Source organism: Carya illinoinensis, chromosome 6 (assembly GCF_018687715.1).
Source record: "Carya illinoinensis cultivar Pawnee chromosome 6, C.illinoinensisPawnee_v1, whole genome shotgun sequence".
NCBI lineage: Eukaryota > Viridiplantae > Streptophyta > Magnoliopsida > Fagales > Juglandaceae > Carya > Carya illinoinensis.
In genome coordinates, this window is record NC_056757.1 from 20544831 (window position 1) to 20571550 (window position 26720).

The 26720-nt window shown below is 37.3% G+C and overlaps 1 protein-coding gene across 1 annotated transcript; it reads left to right on the forward strand.

Annotated features, from left to right (window-relative positions):
- The first annotated feature begins 762 nt into the window (after positions 1 to 762).
- Positions 763 to 5210, forward strand: LOC122314222. The gene is made up of 3 exons (XM_043129649.1): positions 763 to 1347; positions 2194 to 2324; positions 3977 to 5210. Exons 1-3 carry the CDS (start codon positions 1144 to 1146, stop codon positions 4770 to 4772), a joined length of 1131 nt encoding a protein of 376 aa, XP_042985583.1. The 5' UTR covers positions 763 to 1143; the 3' UTR covers positions 4773 to 5210.
- The last annotated feature ends 21510 nt before the right edge of the window (positions 5211 to 26720 follow it).

The following is a 26720-nucleotide window of genomic DNA, read 5'->3' on the forward strand; positions in this document are numbered from 1 at the left end:
TTTTTTAAAAAAAATATACTAATATATTAAAAATCACTTCTTTAATCATTAATTAAAAAAAATTCGATCAAATGGAGCTATCGGAGTCGGGCAGCATAGTAGATTTATTCAATGATGAAATATTAGCGTAGATGCAACATTCTCCGAAACTCTTACAAGACTAAAAATAAGACAAATCTTGAAAGTCAACCTCATACTCTTCACATAACTTAAATATGTGATTTTAACTCTTTTACCTTCTTTTATTTTATATCTAAACAATTCTGATGTGTCATGTGTGAAGCTGCTGTGTAGCATAACCCTAAAAATAATAAAAATTAGGATAAGAGCACTACTCTCATTAATTTGTAAATATTTTATTTATCCAATTTAAAACATCCACTTCTAATAAGATTATAATTAATATAATTTTATTTTTATTATTACCTCTAAAAAAAGAAGTTTATTATTGCTATTAATTTTATAAAAATCAATGTGAAAGTATCACTCTATTAAAAATATTAAATTCTTTTCTATTTTGAGTTTTAAGTTTTATATAATCATTTTTAATTAAGACGATGAAAAAATTATAAAAATACAAAATTAAAATTCTTTATAAATAAAAATAATAATATTTACCGTTTTAAAATGTATAATTAATATCCATGTTAAAAAGTTATTTTTTAATTGTAAAGCCGGACGTGAACATATTGTAGCGTTACTCAAATTTATTCGATAATCCGTATAAATACTAAATATTTTAGATTATTTATCCACAGATTCCACACCAAACCAAAGCCGACAACAGAACTACTGCAATTATTGTATAATATACTGAAATCTTAGTTAATTGAACAAGGGATTCTGTCAAAAAAAAAAAAACAAACAAACAAACAAACAAGAGATGGATAGAGAGCGGGCAAGCACCGATTTTCCTTGGGTTCATTCAATTTTTCCTGGATAATTTTGGGAAGCAACTTCAGGTGGATCAAATATAAGACACGCCAATCTTGTGTTTTTCATTTTTCACAGATCTTGGGTTGTTCTCTTTCCAATTCTTCAAGGGAATTCGACCGGTTAGCATATTGTTGTGTTGATGATCGGTGTATAATATAGAGATCAGGAGTGTCTGGGCGGGTTGATTTTGCATTGAGTTGTACGCAGATGGAAAGGGAGAGGCGTAATGGCAATCATAATTATTACAATTGTACGGTGCACGGTAATGGAGGCAATAGAGATAGAGATGAGTCTCCGCCGTTATCTTCGCCTTCTTCTGTGCTTTCTTCCGGCGGTGCTGTTGGTTACATCGAACACACCGTTTCAAAGCTGGACACTCTCGCCGGGATTGCCATCAAGTACGGTGTCGAGGTATGCCTGTTCGATTGTTCGACTAAAATTTCTCTACTTGATTCTTTTGGTTTTTTTGGTGTACTAGCTGTAATAACAAAGATTATTTTAATTCCGCTAACGTTGATTCGAAATCGTGTAATTCATTATGATCCAATGGAATTCCAAGTCCCGGGATTAGTTCATCGCTGATTCGCCTTCTGCGTTTTCTTGATGATTTTGACTTGTTCCTTTGTAAGGAACAGGGACCAATATGGTTAATAATAAGAATTTTATTGGAGGGATTTCTTCCCCCCCTCTTCTACAACAAAACGAAGAACGAATAAATATTAGATAGGCCGGCTGCTTTTTTCTCTCTTCTTTTATGTAAGCCGATTTTATGCTTTAGGTGTTTGTGTAGCTTCATGTCTTATGCATGGAACACTTGAGCATTGCATCATTATGTATTCCGAATTGCATCTGTTCACTGAGCTGGAAAATGGGGTAAATTAGTTTCTTCCAACATTATGGTAGCACTTATAAAGTCAGTTGCCGTTTCGAACTGTACACTAGTTTCAAATTTTAATTTCGAAGCTGGAAATTATAGGCATAGAGATGAACTCCTCCACTATTGGAATAAACGAATTCTTTCACTCAGAGCCTCTTTGCTTTACATATTGATTTTCAAATTGCCTCTCATACCCTTGGGGTGGTGAACCAGAGAGGAAGATATTTTCTCTAAATCTTGGGGAATGATCTTAGAGCTTTTTGGCGTTTATTATATTGTGAATGTTCTGTTTACTCCTGTTTTCATTTTGCTACTGACAAGTTTGTTTGAATTTGCCTCAACCTTGTGCTGAGTTTTCTTTTTTCTTTTTGATATTGTAGGTTGCTGACATAAAAAAGCAGAATGGATTGGTTACAGATTTTCAAATGTTTGCTCTCAAGTCTCTCCAGATTCCATTACCTGGAAGGCATCCTCCATCTCCCTGTTTATCAAATGGTTCCATCACTTCAGGGTATTTACATTTTGCTCACTCCATATCGTTTTTTCAATAATGTTCTTGTGTATTTGGAACCTTATCTGAGCTTCTCTTCCATGATATTATATTAGTTAGTGCCATTTGGTTAATTTATTTGTATTAATGATGAACTTATCACCCTAACGCACACCCTCACTTTTTCTTTGTTTTCATTACCACTTAATTGGAATTTGTTTAGTTTCCTTGTGTTTGTAAGGTAAAAATACCAGCCCATTTTGCAGGATGTTCTACTAAAAATATTGAATTGTAGAGCACCAATAATTCCTCTCTCTCTCTCTCTCTCTCTCTCTCTCTCTAAGTTTACAATGTAAGATGGGTAATATTCAGGGTAAAATGATATTATTAAGTTGATTTTATTTATAAAACTTTGTTGTAAAATACTTATAAAAAAACAGAATTCTTTGTTTTAACACATTGGGACTTGAGCTACAGCTGACTTTGGGTGATGCAGTGCCTGGCGTTTTGGGTGGTGATACTGCAGAGCTGCAGTGGTAAGGTCAACATGATCAAGATGGCATTGTGGTGGAGTTATTTATGCAATGTCACGGAAGAGTTTATGATTGTGGTGGTTATTATGTAGAGGTTTTTTCATATTGGTGTTGCCCGTTGGAATGTGGACTGGTCAAACATGTGTTGGCAATGATGGGGTAGCAGCACTTATCATGGTGGTGGTGGTGGTGGTTGTTGCTGGCAATGGTTCACATTCTTGCTGAAGTTGGGTTTAAATCATTTTTTATGTTTTGTGATGGGTTGGCTCCCTAACCATCAAACCCCACCTACTAGACCTGTATGAAATTATCAAAAAGCTAATCTAGTTTTGAGTTTATAAAGATCCTCCATCAGATTTGGCAACACATTGGGTTGGGCTATGCCTAGGGAGGATAGTAAACCTCTTTGCCATTTGGAGAAGGTTATGTCAGCCTCCAAATTGCAGCAGTCTGGAAGATGGTCTTTATATTTCTATGGTGGTGTATTTGGACTAAAGGAATGATAAAAACTTGAGATCGTGAGCGTAAGATTGAAGAGGTTAATTTTTTTTTTTTTTTTTTTTTCTTCAGGTCTTTGTTCCTTTGGACAGCCTCTATAGATTTTTAACGGGCATAGTTTTCATTGTTTTCTTGCCTTTCTTTTTTTTTTCTTTTTTCCTTTTTCTAGTTAGGTGTTCTTCTTGTATACTTCCTGTCTAATAGGGTTAGCCCTTTTGAGTTTTTTTTTTTAATTTTTTAATTGTAATTTTAAAATGTTTAATCACCTAGTAAAAAAAATAAAAACAGGAAAGCTTTGGTAACACAGTGCACAACGGGTGGGCGTCCTTTGCCAATTCTATGTGCTGCATACTTTTTTAGAAATATCTCAGATTCATAATGGAAATGCTTTTCCTGTTGATTATGCTTTGAATAGGATCCTTCCAGTAATATCAGCTTTGACAGATTTGTCGTTTGTTTATAGTGATTACTTATGTCTTTGTATGACATATGAGAGTTTTGGCTGTTTCCCTCGAAAACATTTATGCACTTCTATTTTTCCCAACATTTTGTAATTGGTTACACTTTTTCATCATTTATTGTAAAACAGAGTATTTTGAACATGCGAACCTTCAGTTGCTGACGATGCTGACATTTTTGCAGACAGAGTAGTTCTGACCACATCCCACCTTGGCGTAGACATGGTGATTTCTTTGAATCATTTCAATCCCTTGGAGTTAAATCTCCCCAGCAGAAGGTTTCTCCAGCCATGAGCTCTTTACAGGGTTACTACGGACTCAAACCGAGAGATCAGAAAACTATGCCTGAATGTCTTGAAATGGCTACCTACAAAAAGGGAGATTCTCAATATTTAGAAGATGGGCCCCCCAGCACCTCTCTGCCTTCCAATCCATCTTTGAGCCATCACCCGAAATCTAAAAGTTTAGTTAGTGCTTTATTGGATGAGAATGGTGAGCTAGCTGCTGTCCTGCCTGTTTCAGAAGCTCGGGATGGTGACTCTGATAAATGTTATGAGAAACTGCTCAGAAGGCGTCAGAAATCTGAAGCTGATTTCACTCGTCACACGCCAGAAATGTTGTTGGAGAATAACAGTAGTACTGGTGGGTTTCTGGCAAAAACAGGAAAGGGCTTAGCCTTGAGGCCCAAAGCAGCAAGCCGAACTACAACAAGTGATTCTGAAGCAGGTGGTTTGAACCCAATACCAATTGGTCTGGGCGATTCTGTTGTGTCTGATGACTTTTCTGTTGTGAAGAAGTCATCAAGCACATCAAGTTTGCAGGATCAGGACTCCAGTAGTTCTACATCCATATGGACTACTACAAGGTGGACTCTGAAACCGGATTTGCAGGCCCTTTCAACTGCTGCCATTGCAAAACCAATTTTTGATGGCTTTCCAAAGCCTACACCGGGTCGAAGAAACAAAGCTGCACTTGACTAGTTAATTTTATCCATCTTAATTTTTTGTTATTTTTATAATTGATCAATTTTTCTCAGGCCATCCATTGCCCTTGATGAGTATAGAGAGATAAGACAAACGGTTGATAAGGAAAAGGATATATTGGTTTTTTGTTTTCTGAAGAATATCTTACATGTTGGTTAAGGAAACGGACATGAATGGCAAAGGAAGAGGGATCAAAGAAGCAGCTGGTATATGCGTATGGCTTAAGTTGTGTTGTCCTACATCTCCTTTGTGCAAAAGTTTTGCAAGAGATTTGTATTCGTTACAGTACCTTTTAGGGAATGTCTATTAGATTTCGGGTCTCTTCCCAATGGAAGAAAATCTGTTTATATGTATATTTATATGCATATTGTCTTAAAACCCTTTTCTTTTGGCTATATTCACATCAGAATTGGAGACTGGCGCAGTTATCACTTATCATTTGGTGTATTGCAGACTGCAGTCTCAGACAATTGGCGCTAAATCTGTTACTACAGTGTCTATGGAAGGGAACAAGGCCATTGGAATGGTAAATACCTAATTTTCTACAAGACTATAACCATTGAAAAAGTTTTTGAAATGTTTCTTTTTCCCATTTTGGTATTATTAGTGTTGTAGAATGTAGAAAATATTTGGAATGAGAATTTAGATGCTTTTTTTCCTTTTTTGTGTTTTTGAAAATATGGTAGCATCCACTGAAAGATTGCATAGTATTAGTGGGATGTGTGTTTTTTGTAACTGAAAATACTATACAAAATTTAGTAGTGGTTTTTATGTTTGCCAGTCGTGTAAACTGATTTTGGTGCTGAGTTAAAAATTGTGTTTGGGAGATGGATACAACTGTTAGTGATTAGAAATGTTTTGAAGGAAAATACAAAAAGGGAAAAATGATTTCTATTTTAAGAAAATTGAATGTGTTTGGGCATCAAGGCACGTCCAGATTTGCTCTTAGAGGTGAATTCGATCCTGTCCAGCCAATAGGGGGATTTTGACCGGACTAAACCAAACTGTCACGGGTGCCTTAGGGAAGGCTGAAGAGGGGGATGAGGAGATGCAGATGCAGTTCAGGGAAGTTGCAGATGTCTGTGGCTGAGTTGCAAGATAACGGTTTTAACTTAAAGAAATGTGTTAATGAAACTATGTGTTTTGGGTTAATAAGGAATGTGCCATTTAGTGTTTAGCTGGCTGCGTTTTGAATTAATGAAACAAGGTGTTTAGCTTTCCTTGTATTCATAGTTGGTGTTTTATTCTTTGTAGGTTGTGTTTCGATTCAGAACAAATTTTGGCTAAGTGCTTCACGATTGCAGTATATAAGCAGTAGTGGACTGGTAGATTGTAACATTGATTTTCTATGAAGTCTAATTCTTGGAGGTTGAGGATCCCTCAAAGATTCTCTGCAATATTCACCATTGAATCTTGCTCATTCATTCTTGAGTGTCTTGTGTGTGATTGAAGTTCTTTTAGTAGGTTTCTGTGTGCATTTTTGGTAAGTTGCAGAAGGTTCTTACAAGAACCTTAGGGCGTCCACATTGGTATATGTATATGCATATTTAAAGTCATATTTGCATAATATGAGCTTAAATTCATCTACATTAGATTATACATATTCAAATATTTGCATAGCTATAAACAGTACTTTTACATATTTGAAGATCTACTATTCACTCTCCAAAACATATTTTACTCATTCTTTTTCTCTCCTTCCACTCTCTTTCTACATATTTTACTTTTACATATTTTACTAATATTTTACTCATTCACTCTCCAAAAAATATTTTACTCAAATATTTTATATATTTGAATATCAAACCCGTGCACCTCTCTCTTACAAATTCTGAGTACATATATTGGGTGCTAATGGAGTTTCATTGGGTGCTAACTGCATGTATTAACCCAATACATGGAAATTGCAGACTCTATAAAAAAGATAGGCAAAAAAAGTAATAAAATGATAATATTTTATTATTATTTTATCTCTAATTTGCATAAGTCAATGTAGGAGTTTTGCTTGTATGGCAAATTGGATCTCCAAAAGAGGTGATTTTGCATATGCATATACATATGCATAAACCAATGTGGATGCTCTTACAAGTGGTATCAGCAGTAGGCGGTCCTTGAAGTAGAGGTTCTGATGGTAGAGGGTACAAGTGCAGCATTGAAGGGTCACCAAGAAGGGTATTAGAGGTAGCAAGATTTGGTTTAGAAGCAGTTGGAGGGTCATCAACAAGCAATTGCTAGTATAACAGAAGGGTTAGATCAAGTTTCAAATGTATTGAGTTCTTTGGTTGAATCTATGAATCTCAATACTTTTAGAGAGAGAGGTGTCTGGTGAGCCTAAAAATCATGAAGAAATGTCTATTTTTCATAGAAGTATTAGGCTGAAATTTCCACAATTTGGTAGAAATGATCCTGCTAGTTGGATCTTTAAACCCAACCAATATTTTGATTGTTTTCAAGTTCCACCAGAAGTTGATGGTGGCATCGCACCATATGCAAGGAGAGGTATTGGTGTGGTATCAAAATGTTTTGGAGTCTGGGCAGTTTAATTCATGGGAGTCATTAGTGGTGGCTTTACAAGGGAGATTTGGGCCATCGACATTTGATGACCCAATGGAGGCTTTAACTAGGCTGAGACAAACTAATTTTGTTAGTTTGTATACTTCACAGTTGGAGGCTTTATCAAATAAGCTGAAGGGTTTATCTGAGAGGCATAAGATGAGTTGTTTCATAAGTGGATTGAAAGATGAGATTAGGATACCTACAAAAATGTTCAATCCATTAAATCTTGTGGCTGCTTTTGGCCTAGCAAAATTGCAAGAATATGTCCTATCTTCGAGGAGGTCTTGGAGGCAGAATGGCCAGTATTCTGAAAAGGGTTCTATGGATAACATAGGTTCTGTTGAGTCAGTTAATAAGAGTCCAAAGAATATGTTCCCTTTGAGAAGGGTTAATGCCTCTCTAATGGATGAAAAGAGGAAGAAGGGATTGTGTTTTCACTGTGAGGAGAAATGGAATCCTAGTCATGTGTGCAAGAGTCCTAAGGTGTATTTCTTACATGGGGAAAGTGCTAAAGACCAAGAGGGTATTGACAGTGTGCCAGAAGTTGAGTCACAGCAGTTGCAAGAATCGACAGAGTTGTTGAAGGAGTCTGAGGTATTGGAGGTTTCAATCCATGCCATTTCTAGGTATGTTAACAGTAATGCAATGAATTTGCTAGGCAAGATTGGTTCCTTTTCTTATGAAATTCTTGTGGATTCAAGAAGTACTCACGACTTTTTGGATCCTTTGGTGGTGAAAGCAACAAAGTTGAGGGTAGTTGATGATGGAGGTCTTCAGGTAAAAGTGGGTAATGGGACTACCATAGTTAGTCAAGTTACATGTAAGGAAATGATAGGTATTCAAGGAACTGAGTTTCTGGTTCCTTTCCATGTTTTAACTCTTGGGCATTGTGACATTGTTTTGGGAGTGCAATGGCTCAAAACATTGGGTCCTATTTAGTGAGATTTGTCAATGCAGTTGCATATTGGTGTTAAGCAGCTGCTCCTATAAGGATTGTTGTCTGACAAAGTGCATGTAGAAGTTGGGGTTCACATGATGAAATCTTCTTTCATTAGGCGGCAAGGGTGGTAGCAACTTGTAGCAATCTAGAATGATAAAGAAAAGGTGCAGCCCTTACTAGAAGTTGAAAAGGTTCTGCAACAATTTGAATATGTTTTTGAGGAACTAGTTGGGTTGCCACCACCTCGACTTTTTTATCATCAAATTGTCTTAAAAGAGGGAGTTGCTCCAATTTCTGTAAAGCCTTATAGGTATCCCCACTACCAAAAAATAGAGATTGAAAAGATTGTTCAAGATTTGTTGACTAATGGTGTGATTAGAACAAGTCAAAGTCGATTTTCATCACCTGTTCTTCTTGTGAAGAAAGCTGATGGCATATGGAGGATGTGCATGGACTATAGAGCTCTTAATCAGGAAATTGTCAAGGACAAATATTTTCAATTCCTGTGATTTATGAGCTCCTTGATGAGTTGTATAGAGTATGGTATTTTTTTAAACTTGATTTGAGGTCAGGTTATCATCAAATAAGGGTGAAGGAAGAAAATATTCCTAAAATAGCATTTAGAACTCAAGAAGGCCATTATGAGTTCTTAGTAATACATTTTGAGCTTACTAATGCACGTGCCATTTTTCAAGGTTTAATGAATCATGTCTTTAAACCTTTTCTTGAAAAATTTGTGTTGATATTTTTTGATGATATCTTGGTTTACAGCCAAGATTTAACTCAACACTTGGTGCATTTAAAGACAGTCTTATCTGTTTTATAGCAACACTCTTTGTTTGCTAAAAGGTCCAAATATATATTTGGTGTCATGGAAATTGACTATTTAGGCCATATTATATCTGGGGAAGAGATGAAAGTTGATCCTTCCAAGATTTCAGCAATGATAGAGTGGCCTCTTCTTAAAACATTTAAGGCTTTAAGAGGATTTCTTGGCTTAACTGGCTATTATAAGAAGTTTATCAAGAATTATGGTTCAATTGAAGCCTCCATAAAATTTTCAACGCAAGTTCTATACATAAAATATAGAATAAAACAAATTATAAAAATTTATATAACATATAAATCAATGAATCATGAAAAGATATAAAAGGAAATAGATTTGTGACATACCCATATCTAGTTGCTTCTCAAAATTCTCCATCTTATCCATTAAAGTTCGAGAGCTAATTGGAGTAAAAGAAGAATGAATCCAATTTTGTGTACAAATAAGGCCCGTCATACTAGATGCAGATTCGAAGGCCACTATAGATACTGGTATTGCAAAAATATCGCGTGCAACTTTTGAAAGTATTTGATATCTAACGGAATTAACCTTCTACCAATTTAGAACGTCAAAATTCGCACTAAGTTCTTCATAGCTTTCGGCTAGGTATCTAACAATCTCTTACTTGTTTTCCAAAGTGTTTTCCGACTGTAATCATTGCTTAAATAGGGCCAACCTCAGTGCCTTCCTATTCTCAAGTCTAATAGCTGTAGTATTTGCATCTTCACATGGGGGACTTGTGCGCTACTATTGTTGACTAGATTTGTTCACTTCTTCATTTTTAGCTTACACATCATACATATGGGTTAAAGTAACCTTCACATTCAAACTCAAATCAAGTGGTTTTGTTGAATCATAGACATATATTGATTCTAATGAAAACTCAAGATATCGCATCTTGTACCGATGATCAAGATAAGCCACACATACAACAACATATTCATGTTATCAAAGTTGCCCCAATATTTGTCAAATCTTTTTCTCATATTTGTTGCCATTAATCTCATCACGAGGTTTCCTTTTTCACACTCCATGTCAATCACATCTTGAATTATAACTAACTCTGTAAAAAAAAATAAAAAAATAAAAAAAAAAAGTTGCAAGTTACATATTCACCCCTTGAGAAACATAAAATTGCATCATGAAATAGTGAAGAAACCTCACAAACAACTTTACCTTCTCCCAATCATTATTGTTGGGAGGCCCTAACTTTTTTGATGTTATTCTCCTCATCGTATCATCATTGCCATCGCCATCATCTCCAATACTATGAAGGAACTCCGAACCTTCTTCCTCTAACCATTCAAATCTTTTTCGAAATCTTTCAGGCCTCTCCAACTTAAGATAGGTGGAGTTCTACCTAATTGGTACATCTAGGCAAACATGGCTTTTGTATGTAATCTCTTTTAATTGTACAAGACTTAAATGAACTCCACTTTTAAGGGGGAAGATTTAGCGTATTTCACAACACATCTCACATTGGGAATAAACTTATTATATTCTTTCAAACCCTCATAGGTGATTAAGTTTAAGATGTGGGCACAATAGTAAACATGCAAGAATTCATGTTTCAAAATAGTGTCCTCACTCCTATACTTGGTTTTCTTTTTCAAGAAAGAATCTGCTCCGTTATTAGAACTTGCATTATCAAGAGTGATTGCAAGTATTTTCTGTTGCTTCCAATCAAGCAAGCACATCTCTATGGCTCTAGTAAGTGTATCATCCTTGTGATTTTCAACTAACGAAAAAGATAAAAACCCCTCGTGTAAATTCTAATCATCATCAATAAAGTGTACAGTGAGATACATATAATTGAGATTTTAAACGGATGTTTATATATTCGTGGTAAGGAAAATCCGTTGCCCTTGAAGAGCACTTCTCAACTTAATTTTTCCCCTCAAATACATACTAAAACAATCCTTAGCAAAGGTAACATGAGACAAAACTAAATTTTTCCCTTCCCATTTAATGAATCTAAAGGGCAACTCATCAAGAATAATTACCTCTGCTAAGGCTTTTCTGTAAAACTCAAAACTATATGTTATAGGAACAAGTCTCCCACTACCACTTCCTCCATCCTTGGCCTTCCAACCTAAAGTAGTTTGGAACTTATCCCTCTTATTAAATGGGCATTTTTTATATTATTTTTCAATGTGATACTTCATGGATTTTGTACTGTTGGTCTTTGTATCACATGCATACGAAGCACCACGGTAATTACATGCAGCCCTAAGTTTGGTTGAATTACCTTTTAGCATTCTTGTAAAGTGATCTCAAACCATTGACCTAACTTTACCACTACTAGGTCCACTACCACTCAATTTAGTACTTACATTAGGTGGGAGTGGAGGCATGTCTTGTCCTTGTGTTGACTCATTAGCATCATCCATGGTAGGGTATTCTAGAATTGTTTCTTTTGTTGAGTCATTTTTGAACTCAAAAAATTCAAAACTTTCTTCCAACATGTTCACAACACTCCTAAGAACTATCATACTTTGAATCAACAAATAAAAGTCACTAAAAATCACAAAATCTCACTTGAAGTATCAACTCCAACACGTAGTCAAACAAAATTGCTTTCTCAACTTTGCTTTGATCAAACACTTAATCAAAGGTATACAATGATGAGATTTTCAAACCAAAACATCATATGGTTTAAAAATGTGCCTAAAGTAGATCCAAGTATTAAATTTAAAATCACATGGCTAAAAATAAACCAAAACATGGATCTAAAAAAAAAATATCAAACTTTTGACCTAATCGAGTATTCTCTTGCATACAACTTCATATATTCACAAATCAACTTCTAAAATCTTCAAAAAAAAAAAAAAATCCTAACTTGTAGATAAAAGGCTTAGTATCATCAAACAAAAAGATCAAAGCCATTGGAGTAAGAATAGACCACAAAAGAGATAAACTTTCTTAAAACATAAATTGTTTTTCCTCTGCCAATTTCTAACCTTTTAGATCTAAGAAAAACTTTATCAAAAGCTTTACTCATGCAAATAATCTCCAACAAACATTCACATAAACATTTTGAAAACACATCATAAAAATTTTAGACCAATATTTGTCTATTAGCTAGGTCAAAAACTTTAAAATACAACGTACTCTCCAGATTATAGCCCAGATTGATCATTCTATGGTTAAAAGAACTTTTGATAGATCAAATTACCATAAAATAAAACTAAACATATACCCACGAAAATTAGACTCAAAGACGAACAATGTTTATAAAGGAATCATCATGAGAAAATACTTAAAAGGATTCCAAAAACGGCACACAAAAAGGCTCAATAAATTGCACGAGAGATCTTCTAAGTGTTCTCTCCAAGAACGGATATGAAAAGGTGTGAAGTAAGTGAAAGGTGATTTGGTCCCAAAAAGGTGCAAATAGTGAATGGTTTTCAGCTAAGAAGACTTCCAAGAGAAGGGTGGTGGTGAGATGGCCTTTTCCTTTCACATCATGCACGACTTTGGAGTTGTCATGAGCAGTGGATGATCAACCTTAAATGGATGGAAACTTCCTCAAGAAGCTTTGCCAAGGTGACAAAATTCGTGGGCATTAAACAAATAGGCTTCATTCGGGGTTTAAAGAATGTTTAGTTAGGGTTTAAGATGCTATCAAGTCCTAATCTAATTTTTCTTGACTTAATCAAACTTCCAAGGTTTAAAGGATTGGATAATAATATCATAATATGAATTTAAGGAATTAATAGCATGCAGAAGTGATTTAATCAAGCGATTAAACACAATGCTAGAAATCAGATCAAATAAGGCTTGGAAGCCAACTTTAGGGTTTGGGAAAACCGTTTAGGACTTAGATTTCAACCAAACTTTTGGGGTGTCAATTGGATTCCAACTATTTAAGGTTTCACTAGAGTTGAATCCCTCTTTGGTTTGGCACAATTTGGATAGTTGGAATTGGAATAGGGTTTTGCTTAGGTCATATGATTTCACACCTTGATTTCCTTCACATTTCCATCTTATGGTTCCTCTTGGTACTAAGTGTCCAATACTATTCACTAAATATGGCTAAGATCTTGCCAAGTGTCCAAATAAAACTTCTCTAACCTAATTTGGATATTCCATACCGTGATTTTAAAAACACTGCACTTAGTACTACTATTGAGGTTACTATTTATTCCAAAAAAAATGAAAATAAACTTTATATTGTAAAATCCTAAACATACACACTAAACTAACAGTGCAATTTCTTTTCTTTTTTTTTTTTATCAAAATTCAATCTTGAAATGCCTCGAAATAAACAAAACACGTTTTTGAACAAACGTTTCGTCCGAAAACTGAAAATGAGATAATTGCGCTATAAAATACTAAATAATTAACTGAGTCTAATGGTGTGACCGACAGCTCATTTTCCTCTCGATTGGTCACGACTCTCGCCTTCATATTTTAAATCTTGAATCTTTGTTTTTAAATTTAAATAGAGTCCAGTATTTTAAAGTCTTTGAAATATTTTCATGAGTCCAAAATTTATTTTAAATGGCGTATTTTTAGTATTATTAAACTAAACTAAATTTTCAAATAAGCCTCTTTATATTTTAGAACCCCATAAATAATATAATTTTAGAAATCATTTTGTAACAACCTGCTCCTTTCTCTTTCTAATGGTAATAAGTCTCGTTCTATGTGCTGAATCTCTAAGGCATGTTTTTTTAAAGTAAATCCAGTATTTTAAAGCCCTCAATATTTTAAGTGTCCGAGAAATATTTTAAATGAGGTATTTCCAATGTTATTGGATCAAGCCTGATTTTATGTAAGACAATTATAATATTTTGTAGAGTTCAAAAAATATTATAATTATAGAAAATCATTTTATCTTAATGATTTTAGTTTTTTAAAAAATATTATGAGATTTAAATTATATTGAAAAGTTCAATTAATTAGATGATTTTATTTTCTTCAAGATATTTAGCAAAACTTCATCATTTATTTAATGGTTAAGGAATATTATTTTATAAACTAAAGTTGAGTTTACAGTTATAATATAATATTCTATATTAATTCCCTCAGTTTACTTAGTTTAAATCAGTGTTGAATTGTTCACCATTGGATCTAAGTTAGGGATCCCTAGATGAAGGGTTAGGATTAAATACCCAAAAGGGAAACCCTAGCCCCTCATTCCCCCACTTTCCCTCTCTCTTCTCCCTCTCCCCTTATGCTTGACGGAAGCCCTCCCCTCACCGATTCTCTTCTCCTCCAGCCCAAGCCACTGCTTGTCGCTAGAGCCACCACCAGGGGACCAACCCCCTCTCCTACATGTGCTGCTGTGACCTAGCCATAGATCCGCCACCAGCAGCCCACTGCACCACCGCATCGACTCTAGCTCGCTGATGACCTCCCTAGGACCACCTACTTCCTCCTCCCCTTGACCCAAAGCCCATAGCTCCTCCCTAGATCCACACACAAACCCATCTGCTACACGGGTTGTAACAACCCACTCCTTTCTCTCTCTAATGGTCACGAGTCTCGTTCTGTGTGTCGAACTTCGATGGTGTGTTTTTAAAAATATCAAGTGATTTCTAAGCAAGTCTAGTGTTTTAAAGCCCCTGAATATTTTAAATGTCCGAGAAGTACTTTCTATGGGATATTTCCAATGTTATTGAACCAAGCCTGATTTTAAGTAAGATAATTATAATATTTTTTAGAGCTTGAAAAATATTATAATTGTAGAAAATCATTTTATTTTATCTAAACGGTTTTAGTTATTTAAAAATATTATGAGACTTAAATTATGTTGAAAACTCTATTTAACTAGATGGTTTTATCTTCTTAAAAGTAATTAGCAAAACTTCATTATTTATTTAATGATGAAGAGATTATTATTTTTATAAGTTAAAGTTGATTTTAAATTAGAATTAATGTATTTATATATTTAATTATCTATTTTAAGTTACTTAATTCTATGTTTAATCCTCACCGTTGGATCTAGGTTAGGGATTCTAGATGAAGGGCTATGATTAAATACCCTAAAGAGGAATAGCCCTTCATTCCCCACTTTCCCTCTCTCTCCCCCCTCTCCCTTTAGCACCCAATGGCCTCCATTTCCCCTCCACTGTAGCTTCTTCTCCTTCACGCGCCACGTCAACCTGAACCACCTAGCCTCATCGCATCAATGCCACTCCTAACACCGATGACCACCCCCCTCCACACCGAACCCAGCCCCCATGCAACTCCCTCTCTGTCTTCACAGTACACAAGAACCCACGAGTTCTCCTCCATGCACCACCATACGCTGTCCCCATGCCACCGCACAACCACCAATAGTTTCCCCTCCTTACGGTGACTACCCCCGTGGACCCCAGCCACCCCAAGCTCCTCCACCTTCCCCCACGCATGAACCCATCTCTTATGGGTTTCCCTCCCTCTCACGGCCAGATCTACCACCAATAGCCACTGTACTGCCTCCATAACGCCACCACTTGCCTCCTCCGCACCTTTCTCAACCCTTCAAGGCTAGCCAACAGCCCTCGTAGAACCACGGTGCTGCCGCGCTCTACCACCCCAGTCACCACAAGACCACCACAAGCCACCCAAGACCACCCCTAGCCATCTCAATGCTTAGCCTCTCATATCCATGCCTCCCAACACCCGAACAGCCACTGTACATGGTGGATAGCCACTATACACGGTGTTAGCCACCACCCACGGCCACCCTCCATAGTCACGTTAAACCCACCAAAGCCTAGATCTAGTCGAGAAACTCTAGATTCGGCCTTCTCGACTAGTGGTTGCTACCGCTCAAGCTAGTGGCTTTCGACGCCATGGGCTGTGCCAGGCAACAAGCAATGCATGGGTTGTTCCCAATGGTATAATTCTGTTTCCCTCATTATTTAAGTTAGTTGTGTAGTTGGATATTGTGGACTATGCTATGTTGTGGAGTTTGCTATGTAGTTGTAATGTGAAGTGTGGATGTGTACGTGAAGTGTGCTGTATCGTGTTGTGAAGTGTGGGTGTAAATTATGTGTTGTAGTGGTGATGTGACATAATGTAATGTGAAGGGAGTACACGTGGCGTGTACTCCATGTTGTGTAGCAATGCACTGTGTAGTGTACATCGTAGCAGCAATGTGGCATAAAGTGGATTGGAAAAAGTACACATGGAGTGTACTCTGTGTGACATAAAAGGAAGTGTGGATTGAAAGGAGTACACGTGACGTGTATTCCATGCGAAGTAGTCGTGACACACCATGTGACCTGTCACGAAGGTTGGGATGGTTACGTAGTTAAGGAGTGTAGAGCGTGATGTAAAGTGTCAACAATTGTGAAACAATATCCCGGAGTAGTTGTGATATGGTCTTGCCGTAGTGATGGGTGTCACGGTGTAGTTAGGAAGGAGTCCTGTCATGTTAAGTGTTAGGATGAGCTATGTTGTTGGATGGGTAGCATGAAAGGTTATGGTAGCCGGGTTTAAGTAGAAGTTGGTATCGGAGTATAGAGCTTGTTTACACAAGCGGACGTTCAACGGATTACAAGTTGATTTTAGGTGATAAAAGGAGGTAAAGTAGGTGTTTAATCTGGTTAGACACATGTGCTGGATGGATTTACTATATATATAATGAGTAATCTGTCCTAAGCATGGGTACACTATGTTTAAGCCTCATAGTTGGTTTAAAGTTGTGTGGCATGCATGGATGGGAATGAGGATGAAGTGTGGGCAAGGATGCAGAAAGGAAGTGATGTGTTTATTGTCTAGGATTGGGATGCGTGACTCAGTCGGTCTAAGTCATGCATTGGAATGAAGTTAATAGAAAGAGTAAGGTGTAGGTCCTAATGTCTTAACCCTAAAGTGAATCATGGAGGTTCACTTTAAACGATAAGATCTTGAAGTAAAACACCAAGTTTGGAAAAAGGTGACCCGCATGGGTCCTAAAAAATGGAAACATGATAAAGAAGACATGGAAAACGAGATAGAAGGAGAGTGTGTCTAAGTGAAGTGTAGTTTGTGTTTTCTAGTTTAGTTGCTTATGCACTAGATACAAAATAACCCTAAGGTTGTATATGCATGTAAGTTTCCATTTGATACACATATGAATAGACTACATGAAATGAGTATGGCATAGAGTCCAAGTAAGTATTATGTTCATACACTTCTAAAGTTTTCTAAAAAGATATGAAATGAAAATGAAATGTTTTTCCTTTACAAAGTTTTAAGAGATGACATAAACAACGTTTTACAGAAGTATGCTAAGTATAAGTCTTCAAGTATATGTATGTAATGGCCCTTCTTGGCAGCCCTTTTTTATACACCGTAAGTATCTAATTGTATGCATGTGATGGATGACTATACGTAGTAAGTATTGGATATATTTTCACGAAATGAAATGTGAGGCTTATGCCTTATGCTTTAAACGATACTTTAAATAACGCGAAGAAAGTGTTTTAAGATGTCCTTAAGAACTGATGCTTTAAAGATGCCATGAACTGAGGTTTTTAAATGATGCCTTGAAAGATGATATTTAAGCTTATGCTTTTAAATGATATTTATGAATGCACAGACTGAAAAAATGAAGGAAAAGAAAAGGAACTGTAGAGATGGTCGTAAGTAAGGATGGTGGTAAGTCTCGCATGTGATTCCCGCCTATAGTAACTGGATGAATGAAAGTTTAAATGTATGAAATTAGTAACGGCCACATAAATGAATAGGCAGATTGCAATACTGCTAACCCTAACCCAAGAGGCATAACAGTATGTACAGGCAAAAGGAAAGTGATAAGGAAATGTACATATGCTCAGACTCTTTAAAAAATGAAGACACGAGGTGTGGGGAAATGTTTTACGAAAGAAAACCCTTTTGAAGAAAAACCCCACCTCGTAATGTGTTAAATGAACTCATTTCACCATTATTTATATTGATGATGTTCTTATTTATTCAAAATCTATTGATGAATATTGGAAACATTTACATTCGTTTCTTCACATCATTAGACAAAATTTGAAATCTTGCAGTTCCGTAACTCTTTTTCCTTATAGTCAATGATTTGTACTGGCTTCCCTTCGTAGGTCAGGTTGAATTGCAAAGGTATGCTATCGGGATCTACTACTACTGGTGTCTGATTCCCAAAACTCTTCTTCAATAAGGACACATGGAATACATTGTGGATTCCACAGAATGGAACTCGATTAGCAACTCCAAACGGTATGCAACTGCTTTGACTTTGTCCACTATCTCATAGACTCCCACGTATCTTGGACTTAATTTGCCTTTCACTCTGAAACGACTTACTCCTCTCATAGGTGATACCTTCTAGGGGTGTACAGAAAACCGAGCAACCGACCGGAACTGACCTCAGGACACCAGAACCGGCAAAGAACCGGTCGGCGGTCGGGAGAAAATTGTATGAACCGATATCAGTCGGTTCGGCGTACGGTTTGGCTCTTCAGAAACCAAAAAACCGGCCGACCGAACCTAATACATTTTTTCCCTTTTTATATAAATAAAACGACGCCATTTCACTTAAGTGAGTGAAACGGAGGCATTCTTTGATCTATATGTTTCAAATTCATAAAGTAAACGGCGCCGTTTAGCCTAATGCCAAACGGTGCCGTTTTGTATTAGGGCAAAACTGCCCCTTTGCCCTCTTGGCTCTCAGAATTTCAGTCCTCTCCGTCCCATGCCATCTAACCTCTCGCCTCTCGGTCCTCTCCCTCTGTCCCGATTCTCTCCTCCGGACCTCTCGGCTCTCGGTTCTCCAGCAGTCCAGCGGCCGTCTTCCCCATCTGACCTCTCCCTCTCTCTCGATTCTCTCCTCTCGGCTCTCTCCCGATTCTCTCCTCTCTAGAGTTTCGTCTACCAGAGATTCGTCGCAGACGCTGCTCCTCCGTCCCAGACGACGCCGACGGCGAACCGAAGACCGCGCCTACGCTAGTTGAGACCGATGGAATCGGTTCTCTCCCCCCCAGTCGATTGGTTTCGGCCGGTTGTAAGCACCGTTTTCCCACGTCGGTGGGGTTTCGGTTTGACGCCGAAACCGATGCCGACACATCGGTTTACACCCCTAATACCTTCACATAGACCCAATCTCCAACTTCAAATCCTATACTCCTCCTTCGGTTATCAGCATAACTCTTTTGTCAACTATGTGATGTTCTCATCCTCTCTCTGATTATATGGACTTGGTCTTTTATCTCTTGCAAGACTTCTAGTCCAAACACTTTACTTTCTCCTACTTCATCCCAATACAACAAGGATCTACACTTCCTGCCATACAAGACTTCATATGGTGCCATCTATGGCCTGAAAAAACTATTATTGTAAGCGAACTCTACCAGAGGTAGTTGCTTCTCCCAATTTCCTTCATATTCCAATATATAGGCTCTTAGCATATCTTTCAAAGTCTAAATCATCCTCTTTATTTGCCCATCTATTTGCTAATAGTATGCACTACTAAATTTCAAACTAGTGCCCATTGAATTCTGCAAACGTTTCCAAAATCGTGATGTAAAATGAGGGTCTTTATCTGACACAATTGTCTTAGGCACTCCATGCAATCTGACAATCTCTGCTATATAAATTCTCATCAATCTCTCCAAAGAATCTGTATTCTTGATGGGTATGAAGTGTGCACTTTTTCGTTAGATGGTCAACTATTACCCAGTTAGTATTATTCCCGGCTAAGGTCCTTGGAAAACCCACTATAAAATCCACTTAAATATCTTCCCACTTCCATTCTTAGATTGGCAATCACTGCAATTCACTTGTAGGCTTCTGATGTTCTACTTTAACTAATCTGCAGACAAAACACTTGTTCATAAATTCTGCTATGACTTTCTTCATTCCTTCCCACCATAAATGTTGCTTTAGATCCTGATACATCTTCATACTACCGGGATGAGCGATGTAAGGTGTGTTATGATTCCTTCATCACTTTTTTCTGTTAACTCTTGATTTGTTGGGATGACTCTTTGATTCTTGTAATACAGAGTCCCATCTCCTCTGATATTGAAGTCCCTTGGTCATTCCAACTTCTTAACTTTTCTGATGACTTCTGCAAGCTTGTTGTTTAACTTCTAAAGGTCTTTTAGTTCTTCCTAATCCAATGGAATGAACTCTTCAACTGTAGTTAGAATGACTTTTTGACTACGGTTCCCAATCAACAATTTCCTTATACCACATAAGAGGGAACTTACTTCTAACAATGGAATAGATGAATCTTCCAATTTGCTCTTGCGACTCAAAGCATCGGCTACCACGTTGGCCTTTCCAAGGTGGTGCTTGATGTCGCATTAATAGTCACTAATCAATTCCAACCATCTTCTCTGCCTCATATTAAGGTTCTTCTGCTCAAATAGATACTTGAGGCTTTTGTGATCTGTGAAAGCTTCACACTTTTCACCATACAAGTAGTGTCTCTAAATCTTAAGAGCAAAAACCACTACAGCTAACTCCAAATTGTGAATAGGATAATTCTGCTCATGATCCTTCAGTTGACGTGAAGCATAAGCAACCACTTTTCCTTCTTGCATCAGTTCGCAATTAAATCTTGCATTTGATATGACACTATACACCAGAAAAGGCTTAAAAGGCTCTGGCAATGTAAGTGTTGGCGTAGTTGTAAGTCTTTTCTTCAACTCATGAAAATTTGCTTCACACTTATCGCTCCAAACGAACTTCACGCTCTTCTTAGTCAAGGCAGTGAGTGGTCTAGACAAACTGGAGAACCCTTCCACAAACATCCTATAATAACCAGCCAGTCCTAAGAAACTTTGAATCTCACGCACACTGGTCAATCTCTGCCAATTCATTACATATTCAATCTTGCTCGGGTCCACTGTTACTCCTCCGCTATAAATTACGTGACCTAAAAACTTCACTTCATAAAGCCAGAACTTGCACTTACTGAGCTTAGCATACAGCTTCTAGTCTTTAAGTATAGTCATGCCATACTTAGATGACTTTTGTGCTCCTCCTCATTCTTCAAGTAGATTAGGATGTCATCAATGAATATAACAACAAAACCATCCAGATAGAGTCTGAATATTCTATTCATCATGCCATGAATACAGCTGCAGCATTGGTTAACCCAAAAGGCATCACTAAAAACTTGTAGTGGTCGTACCTTGTCCTAAAGGCAGTTTTCGGCACATCCTATTCCTTGACTTTCAACTGATGGTATCCAGATCATAGATTGATCTTTGAAAACACTGTTGCTCCTTGTAGTTGATCCAGCAAATCATTGATCCTAGGTAACAGATACTTGTTATTGATCGGTACTTTGTTCAGCTCTCTGTAGTCTATGCACATACTCATAGATCCATCCTTCTTCTTCACGAATAGAACAGATGCTCCATACGGCGAAGAACTGGAGCGAATAAAGCCCTTCTCTAATATTTCCTCCAGCTCCACCTTGAGCTCCTTCAATTCAGCAAGAGCCATATGATACGATTCCTTGTGAGTCGAAGCTGTTGCAGGTTCCAACCCTCCCTCGAATTTTGTTTCTTTATCCAGTGGTAATATAGGTAACTTGTTAGAGAAAACTTCAGGAAAGTCTCCAACTAGGGGTATCCCATGGATTTCTTCACTCCCAACTGTCTTCCCACAATCATCAATAGAAAAGTTCAGGCTCCTTCCTTATTGCAGTTCATGGCTTGCAAAGCCAAAGTCATTAGAGGGATGGCCTTAACTGACGCTCTTGCAAAACTCATCCTGTCTTCACTTGGGGGTTCAAACACGACTTCTCACTTCCAATAGTCTATTTTAGCATAGTGTTTGAATAACTAATCCGTCCCCAAGATTAGGTAGAACTCCATTTGACTAAATACTAGCAAGTTAGCCTTTAGCGTCCTGCCTTCCAGCTCTACAAGATAATCCTTAACTAAACGGGTACAAGCTACTATATTCCCATCATGAATTATCACTACAACCTGACGAGGTAATAGCTCAATTTGCAAACTAAAAATCCATGCAAATGCTGCAAACACAAAGGACTACGACATGCCCTAATCGAATAGCGCACAAGCCATGAACCTTAATAGGTTGATGTTTCCTAATAATCATATAATGCAATATTATTATTATATACTAATTCTAACATATAAGCGAACAAAAAAGGGTACAAAAATTTAGGAAATACCAGTGATTACGCCAGTCTCCTTAGCCTCTGATGCATCAACATTGATATCACCAGGGATTACAGCATACACGCACACTGGGATGTGGGGCCTTGGCTTGTTATCACCAGCTCCACTACTTTGTGCGGCATTGGGACAATCTTTGATCAACTATACAGTCTTCCTGCATCGAAAACAAACTATACCCATAGCGACATTCACCAAGACACTTTGGGCACTGCGGGTGGAAAGACAGCATTTGTCTTCCTATCACTATTCCTTTACCTTTAGCCGGGTTGGGAAAATATATCTTCTTCTTGGCACTACTGCTTGCAACAAACAGCATAGTCCTCTTTCGCTCAGAATTGAACTGCATCGCCAGACTTCTCTGTTTAGCTTTTGCTATAATAGCTACGTTCACCAACTCTTGGTATGTCTCTATTCTATAACAAGCCACATGGCTTCAGATCCTAGGCAAAAGTCCTACTCGAAACTTTTGTGACTGCATCCTCTCTATAAAGATCAGGTGTGGTGTGAACCTGCCATAAACTTGGCAACGTACTATTCTACAGTCAAGTTACCCTGAGTTAAAGATGTAAACTCCTGCATCTTTTGTTATTTGACAAAATCTAGGAATAATCTGTCGTCAAACTCTTTCTCGAATATTTCACATGTCAGTGCAGCGAGATTTCCTAGTTTCCTAACTAGAAGCTGCCTTTGGGTATTCGACCATTTTCCTACTTCTCCTTGCAATATATATCCAGCGTATAGAACCTTCTAGTCTTCAGTGCATCCACAGATCTCGTATGTCCTTTCGAGATCGATAATCCACTTTTCAGCCCCTAATGGTCCTTCATTGCTAGAGAAATTCAGGTAACGAAGGATTAGGAACTTCTCATACAAACAAACCCCTAACTTCGGGTCTGAGTGCGTGCACTTGCTGCTATTGCTAGTGTCTAAGCACATCAGTCAACAGACGTACAACTTTAACTAATCCTCTATCCATCGAGGGATTCTGATTCTCTTGATTGATATCTCCACAAGGGTTCCAAGGTATCCTACTACATATCATGTGTCACTTCCTTAAACACACAAGCACATGTATCAAAACCACGCACTATCTCTTATACATCAAGAAAATCAAGCCTAACAAAGACTAAACTTTCAACTCAACGTACCTTAAATTCACTTTTTATCTCCTATGTCACATGAACCCTATTCAATGCTCAATCCTTGTCTCTACTGTACCACCGTGATCTCCACACCCTACTTCATCTTCACTTCACTTTCTGCATGATCTTGGATTATTAATCACTAATCTACCCATTTTTCTACATATAATGATTGAACTAGCAAAGTAGAGTGCATCTATTGTCATTGCAAAGGGTGTGGTGGTGGTCATTTGACATTGGCAGCTATGGCAGCTGGGGCTCAAGAAAGGTTGAGACTATAAGCAAGGTGTGCATTTGTTGACGAAAAACGTGAACTTGTAGCTTAGTTTTAGGCTCTAGATAATGACCTTAATAATCTTGTAGAAATAAATCTATTTGTAAATCTCATTTTTAACACACCCAACAAATAGACCTTCCACATCAGTTATGTCAAGAAAATATTGGTGTTTTGACTTTTTGAAAGTTGTAATAGGTCCCACAACTAGTGGTGTGTTTAACAAACTAACTCGAATGTAACAAAACTAAATCTCATAATGTTGCTACTACTAACCATGCGCTCTAATAATTTTTCGGTTTCTCTATCTTTGGAGATGGATGTGAAATTTCTATCTTCTTTTGAAAGCCCCCATTATAACGGAAAGGAAAAACGCATAAGAAAAAAAGCCCACAAAAAGAGATCCGGTATGAAAAAGGCTCTGTATTTTGACGTGAAAGCTACAAAGGTGGGAATATATATTAGGGCATAATTTGGGTCATTCCCACGTTTATGGACTCCGGAGCTGTTATTTTTTTTAGATATATTTATTAAATTGTTTTTCTTATTTCTCAAGGGCTGGAAGGGGAAAAAGAATTAAAAGATAACTAACGCCACTTTCGACTCGATCTACCCGCACTACTCAAATATCGGTCTGGTAAGTTCACACGCCAAAGAAAGTAGGTTCAGCTTTTGGTCGACTCAAGACCCAACATTCCTGCTCGGGTTGAACTCCGAGAAGACCCATGGCGCTGCATAAAAAGAAATAAAATGAGAACTAACGCCAAGAAGGTTAGTTCAGTGCCCTTTTTCCTTGCCCAAAGAATCAAGAAATTTGCCACCCTGAACGCAGTTTTTGAAGAAAAACTTGTGCATTGTAGTGAGTCATCTGGCTAAGATTGGTACCCAAGTATTCGACAATTATAAAAGCATAGTCTGTGACTTGCAAATCAGAGGTTTATATTCTTCGTTGTCAGACTCAAAATAAACTTTTAAAAGTGACTCTTCACAACTCTTTTTTGTTGGAAATATTGCATTCAGAAAATTAATGGTATGAAAAGAGTAGGAGACCCCAAAATACGCCAAATGCATGAAAATGAAATAAAAAGAGAAATGGGGTCAAGAAGTTTGCCCAGTCTCGTGTTTTCTTAACATGGTTTTCGTCCCCGAGTCAATAAAATGGATCACCAAAAATGCTGTTTTCAAAGTAGTTAATTGATTGGTTCTTATTGAGTCATATACTGCAATTGGAAGCTAAAGCAGGGAAATGTAGACCGAGTGAGACCACATTGAGGGGGGCGACGGAGATCTAATCCCACGCTTGTTGAGAGATTGTGGGATCGAGAGATTGTGGGATCCAGACCATATAAAAGAGGATTGACAAAACCAAGAAACAGTGGCTCTCAAGTGTCACCTACAACGGTCATGAGAGTCATGTGTTGATGTAATGGCAGACTGATGGTTATGCAAAGGGGGATGAGAAGCCAGTGGTGGGTGGGATGTGGTTGCTTCTTGGCAAAGTTGGGAGGTGATTTTCATGGACTGGGACAGAGGTGAGGTGCGGAAAACAAACAGAGATGTAATCAAGAGTTGTATCAGAGCTCTTTATAAACATGCATGTGAGCGCTCTAGCTTAGGGTACTTGCCAAGGCATACTCTTTGCTGGGGCTCTGGACGCCGCTTCCATCTACAATATGCAAGGGCTTGTGGCAAGTCCAATAAGTGGGTGCTTTTATCCTTATATTATAACCAAAAGGAAAATACTTATGGTTTCCTTTATGAGGGGTGTGAGGATTAGTCCAATTAAAGAGGAATCGTCTTGCTGTGCCGTGACTCGTGTTAAAAGGGTCATCCCAGATTCGTGTTAAATGGATACAAAGCAAAGCTTTAGGTGTTCCAAATATATTGGTCATCGTACACGCTAAAAGATGAAAAACTCGGGTGAAATATGACTCTTTAACCTTAGTAACAGTACCCCATTAGGTAGTAGGCTCCACATCTTCCTTGAGTGGATTCAACTTAATAACTTATCGAAAAAAGAATATAACAATAAAAATGAATACCAACTCTTTTGGGTGTATCCTTAATGAATGACACTCAAGATTTAATATCAGAACTCTTCTAGGGAGTTTTGACAGAACTGGCTATTGTAATCACCGCGCATTTTAACCCAAAACGATGCTCCCTTCAAAACGGGCATTTTCTGAGGAAAGAGTATCAAATGATATTGAGATGAAATTCTATGATTTTTTAAAACATAAATGCCTCAAATCCTACCTCTACCTTTATTTTCAAAGAGGCAAGGATCTTGCTCACATGATAATTTTGTTTTTGTTTTTGTTTTTATTGGCACCGGGTGTTCAGGAACATCTTGACTAATCCTGATGGTGCACAGGCTCTTGGCAAGAACTTTCCCGTAAATGTACATCGGGTAATTCAATGGGAAAAATAAGAAACAAGAAAAATTAAAAACCATTATATTTTGAAGAAGCAACGCATGCATTTAGCAGGCAGCCAATCAATCTCATCGCCTCACACTATCTACACATAATATATTGACACTTTACAAAACACAATCTGGCATGAATATTAAACCAATAATTTTCCAAATACCATTGGTTTGCTTTTATCCAAACCCAACATGCTACAAACTATCAAAGTCATCAAACGATTAAGAGATGTCTCATCAATAAAATATCTAGGACTACTAATAATGACTTTATAAATCATATCTAGAGAAAAATCAGATTAAAAATGGAATTTCAAGATGCATGATAAACATGAGAACATCTAATCCAATGGCTGGTCACCTAAAATTTCATTCTAATGAAAATATATTTAATGGCATTTTTACCAAGTGTTTCCCCAATTGCAGATAGCAAAAACCAAACTATCAGTCCATGGCAGATTTAGTAGTAAGGGATCTGAGAGGGTGATGACAAACGATCTCCAATGAAAGATCTTGAAAACAAAATGGTAAAATTGGCTGCTGTGAAGAAGATTTCGAAATGTAAACACTATCTTCATCGCATAAGTGAATGATTGAGCAATCAACAAATTTTCTGTGTCATGTGTTTATATCATAGATCATGAAGCAGATCACAGTTTTGATAAATAATAAAATTCTA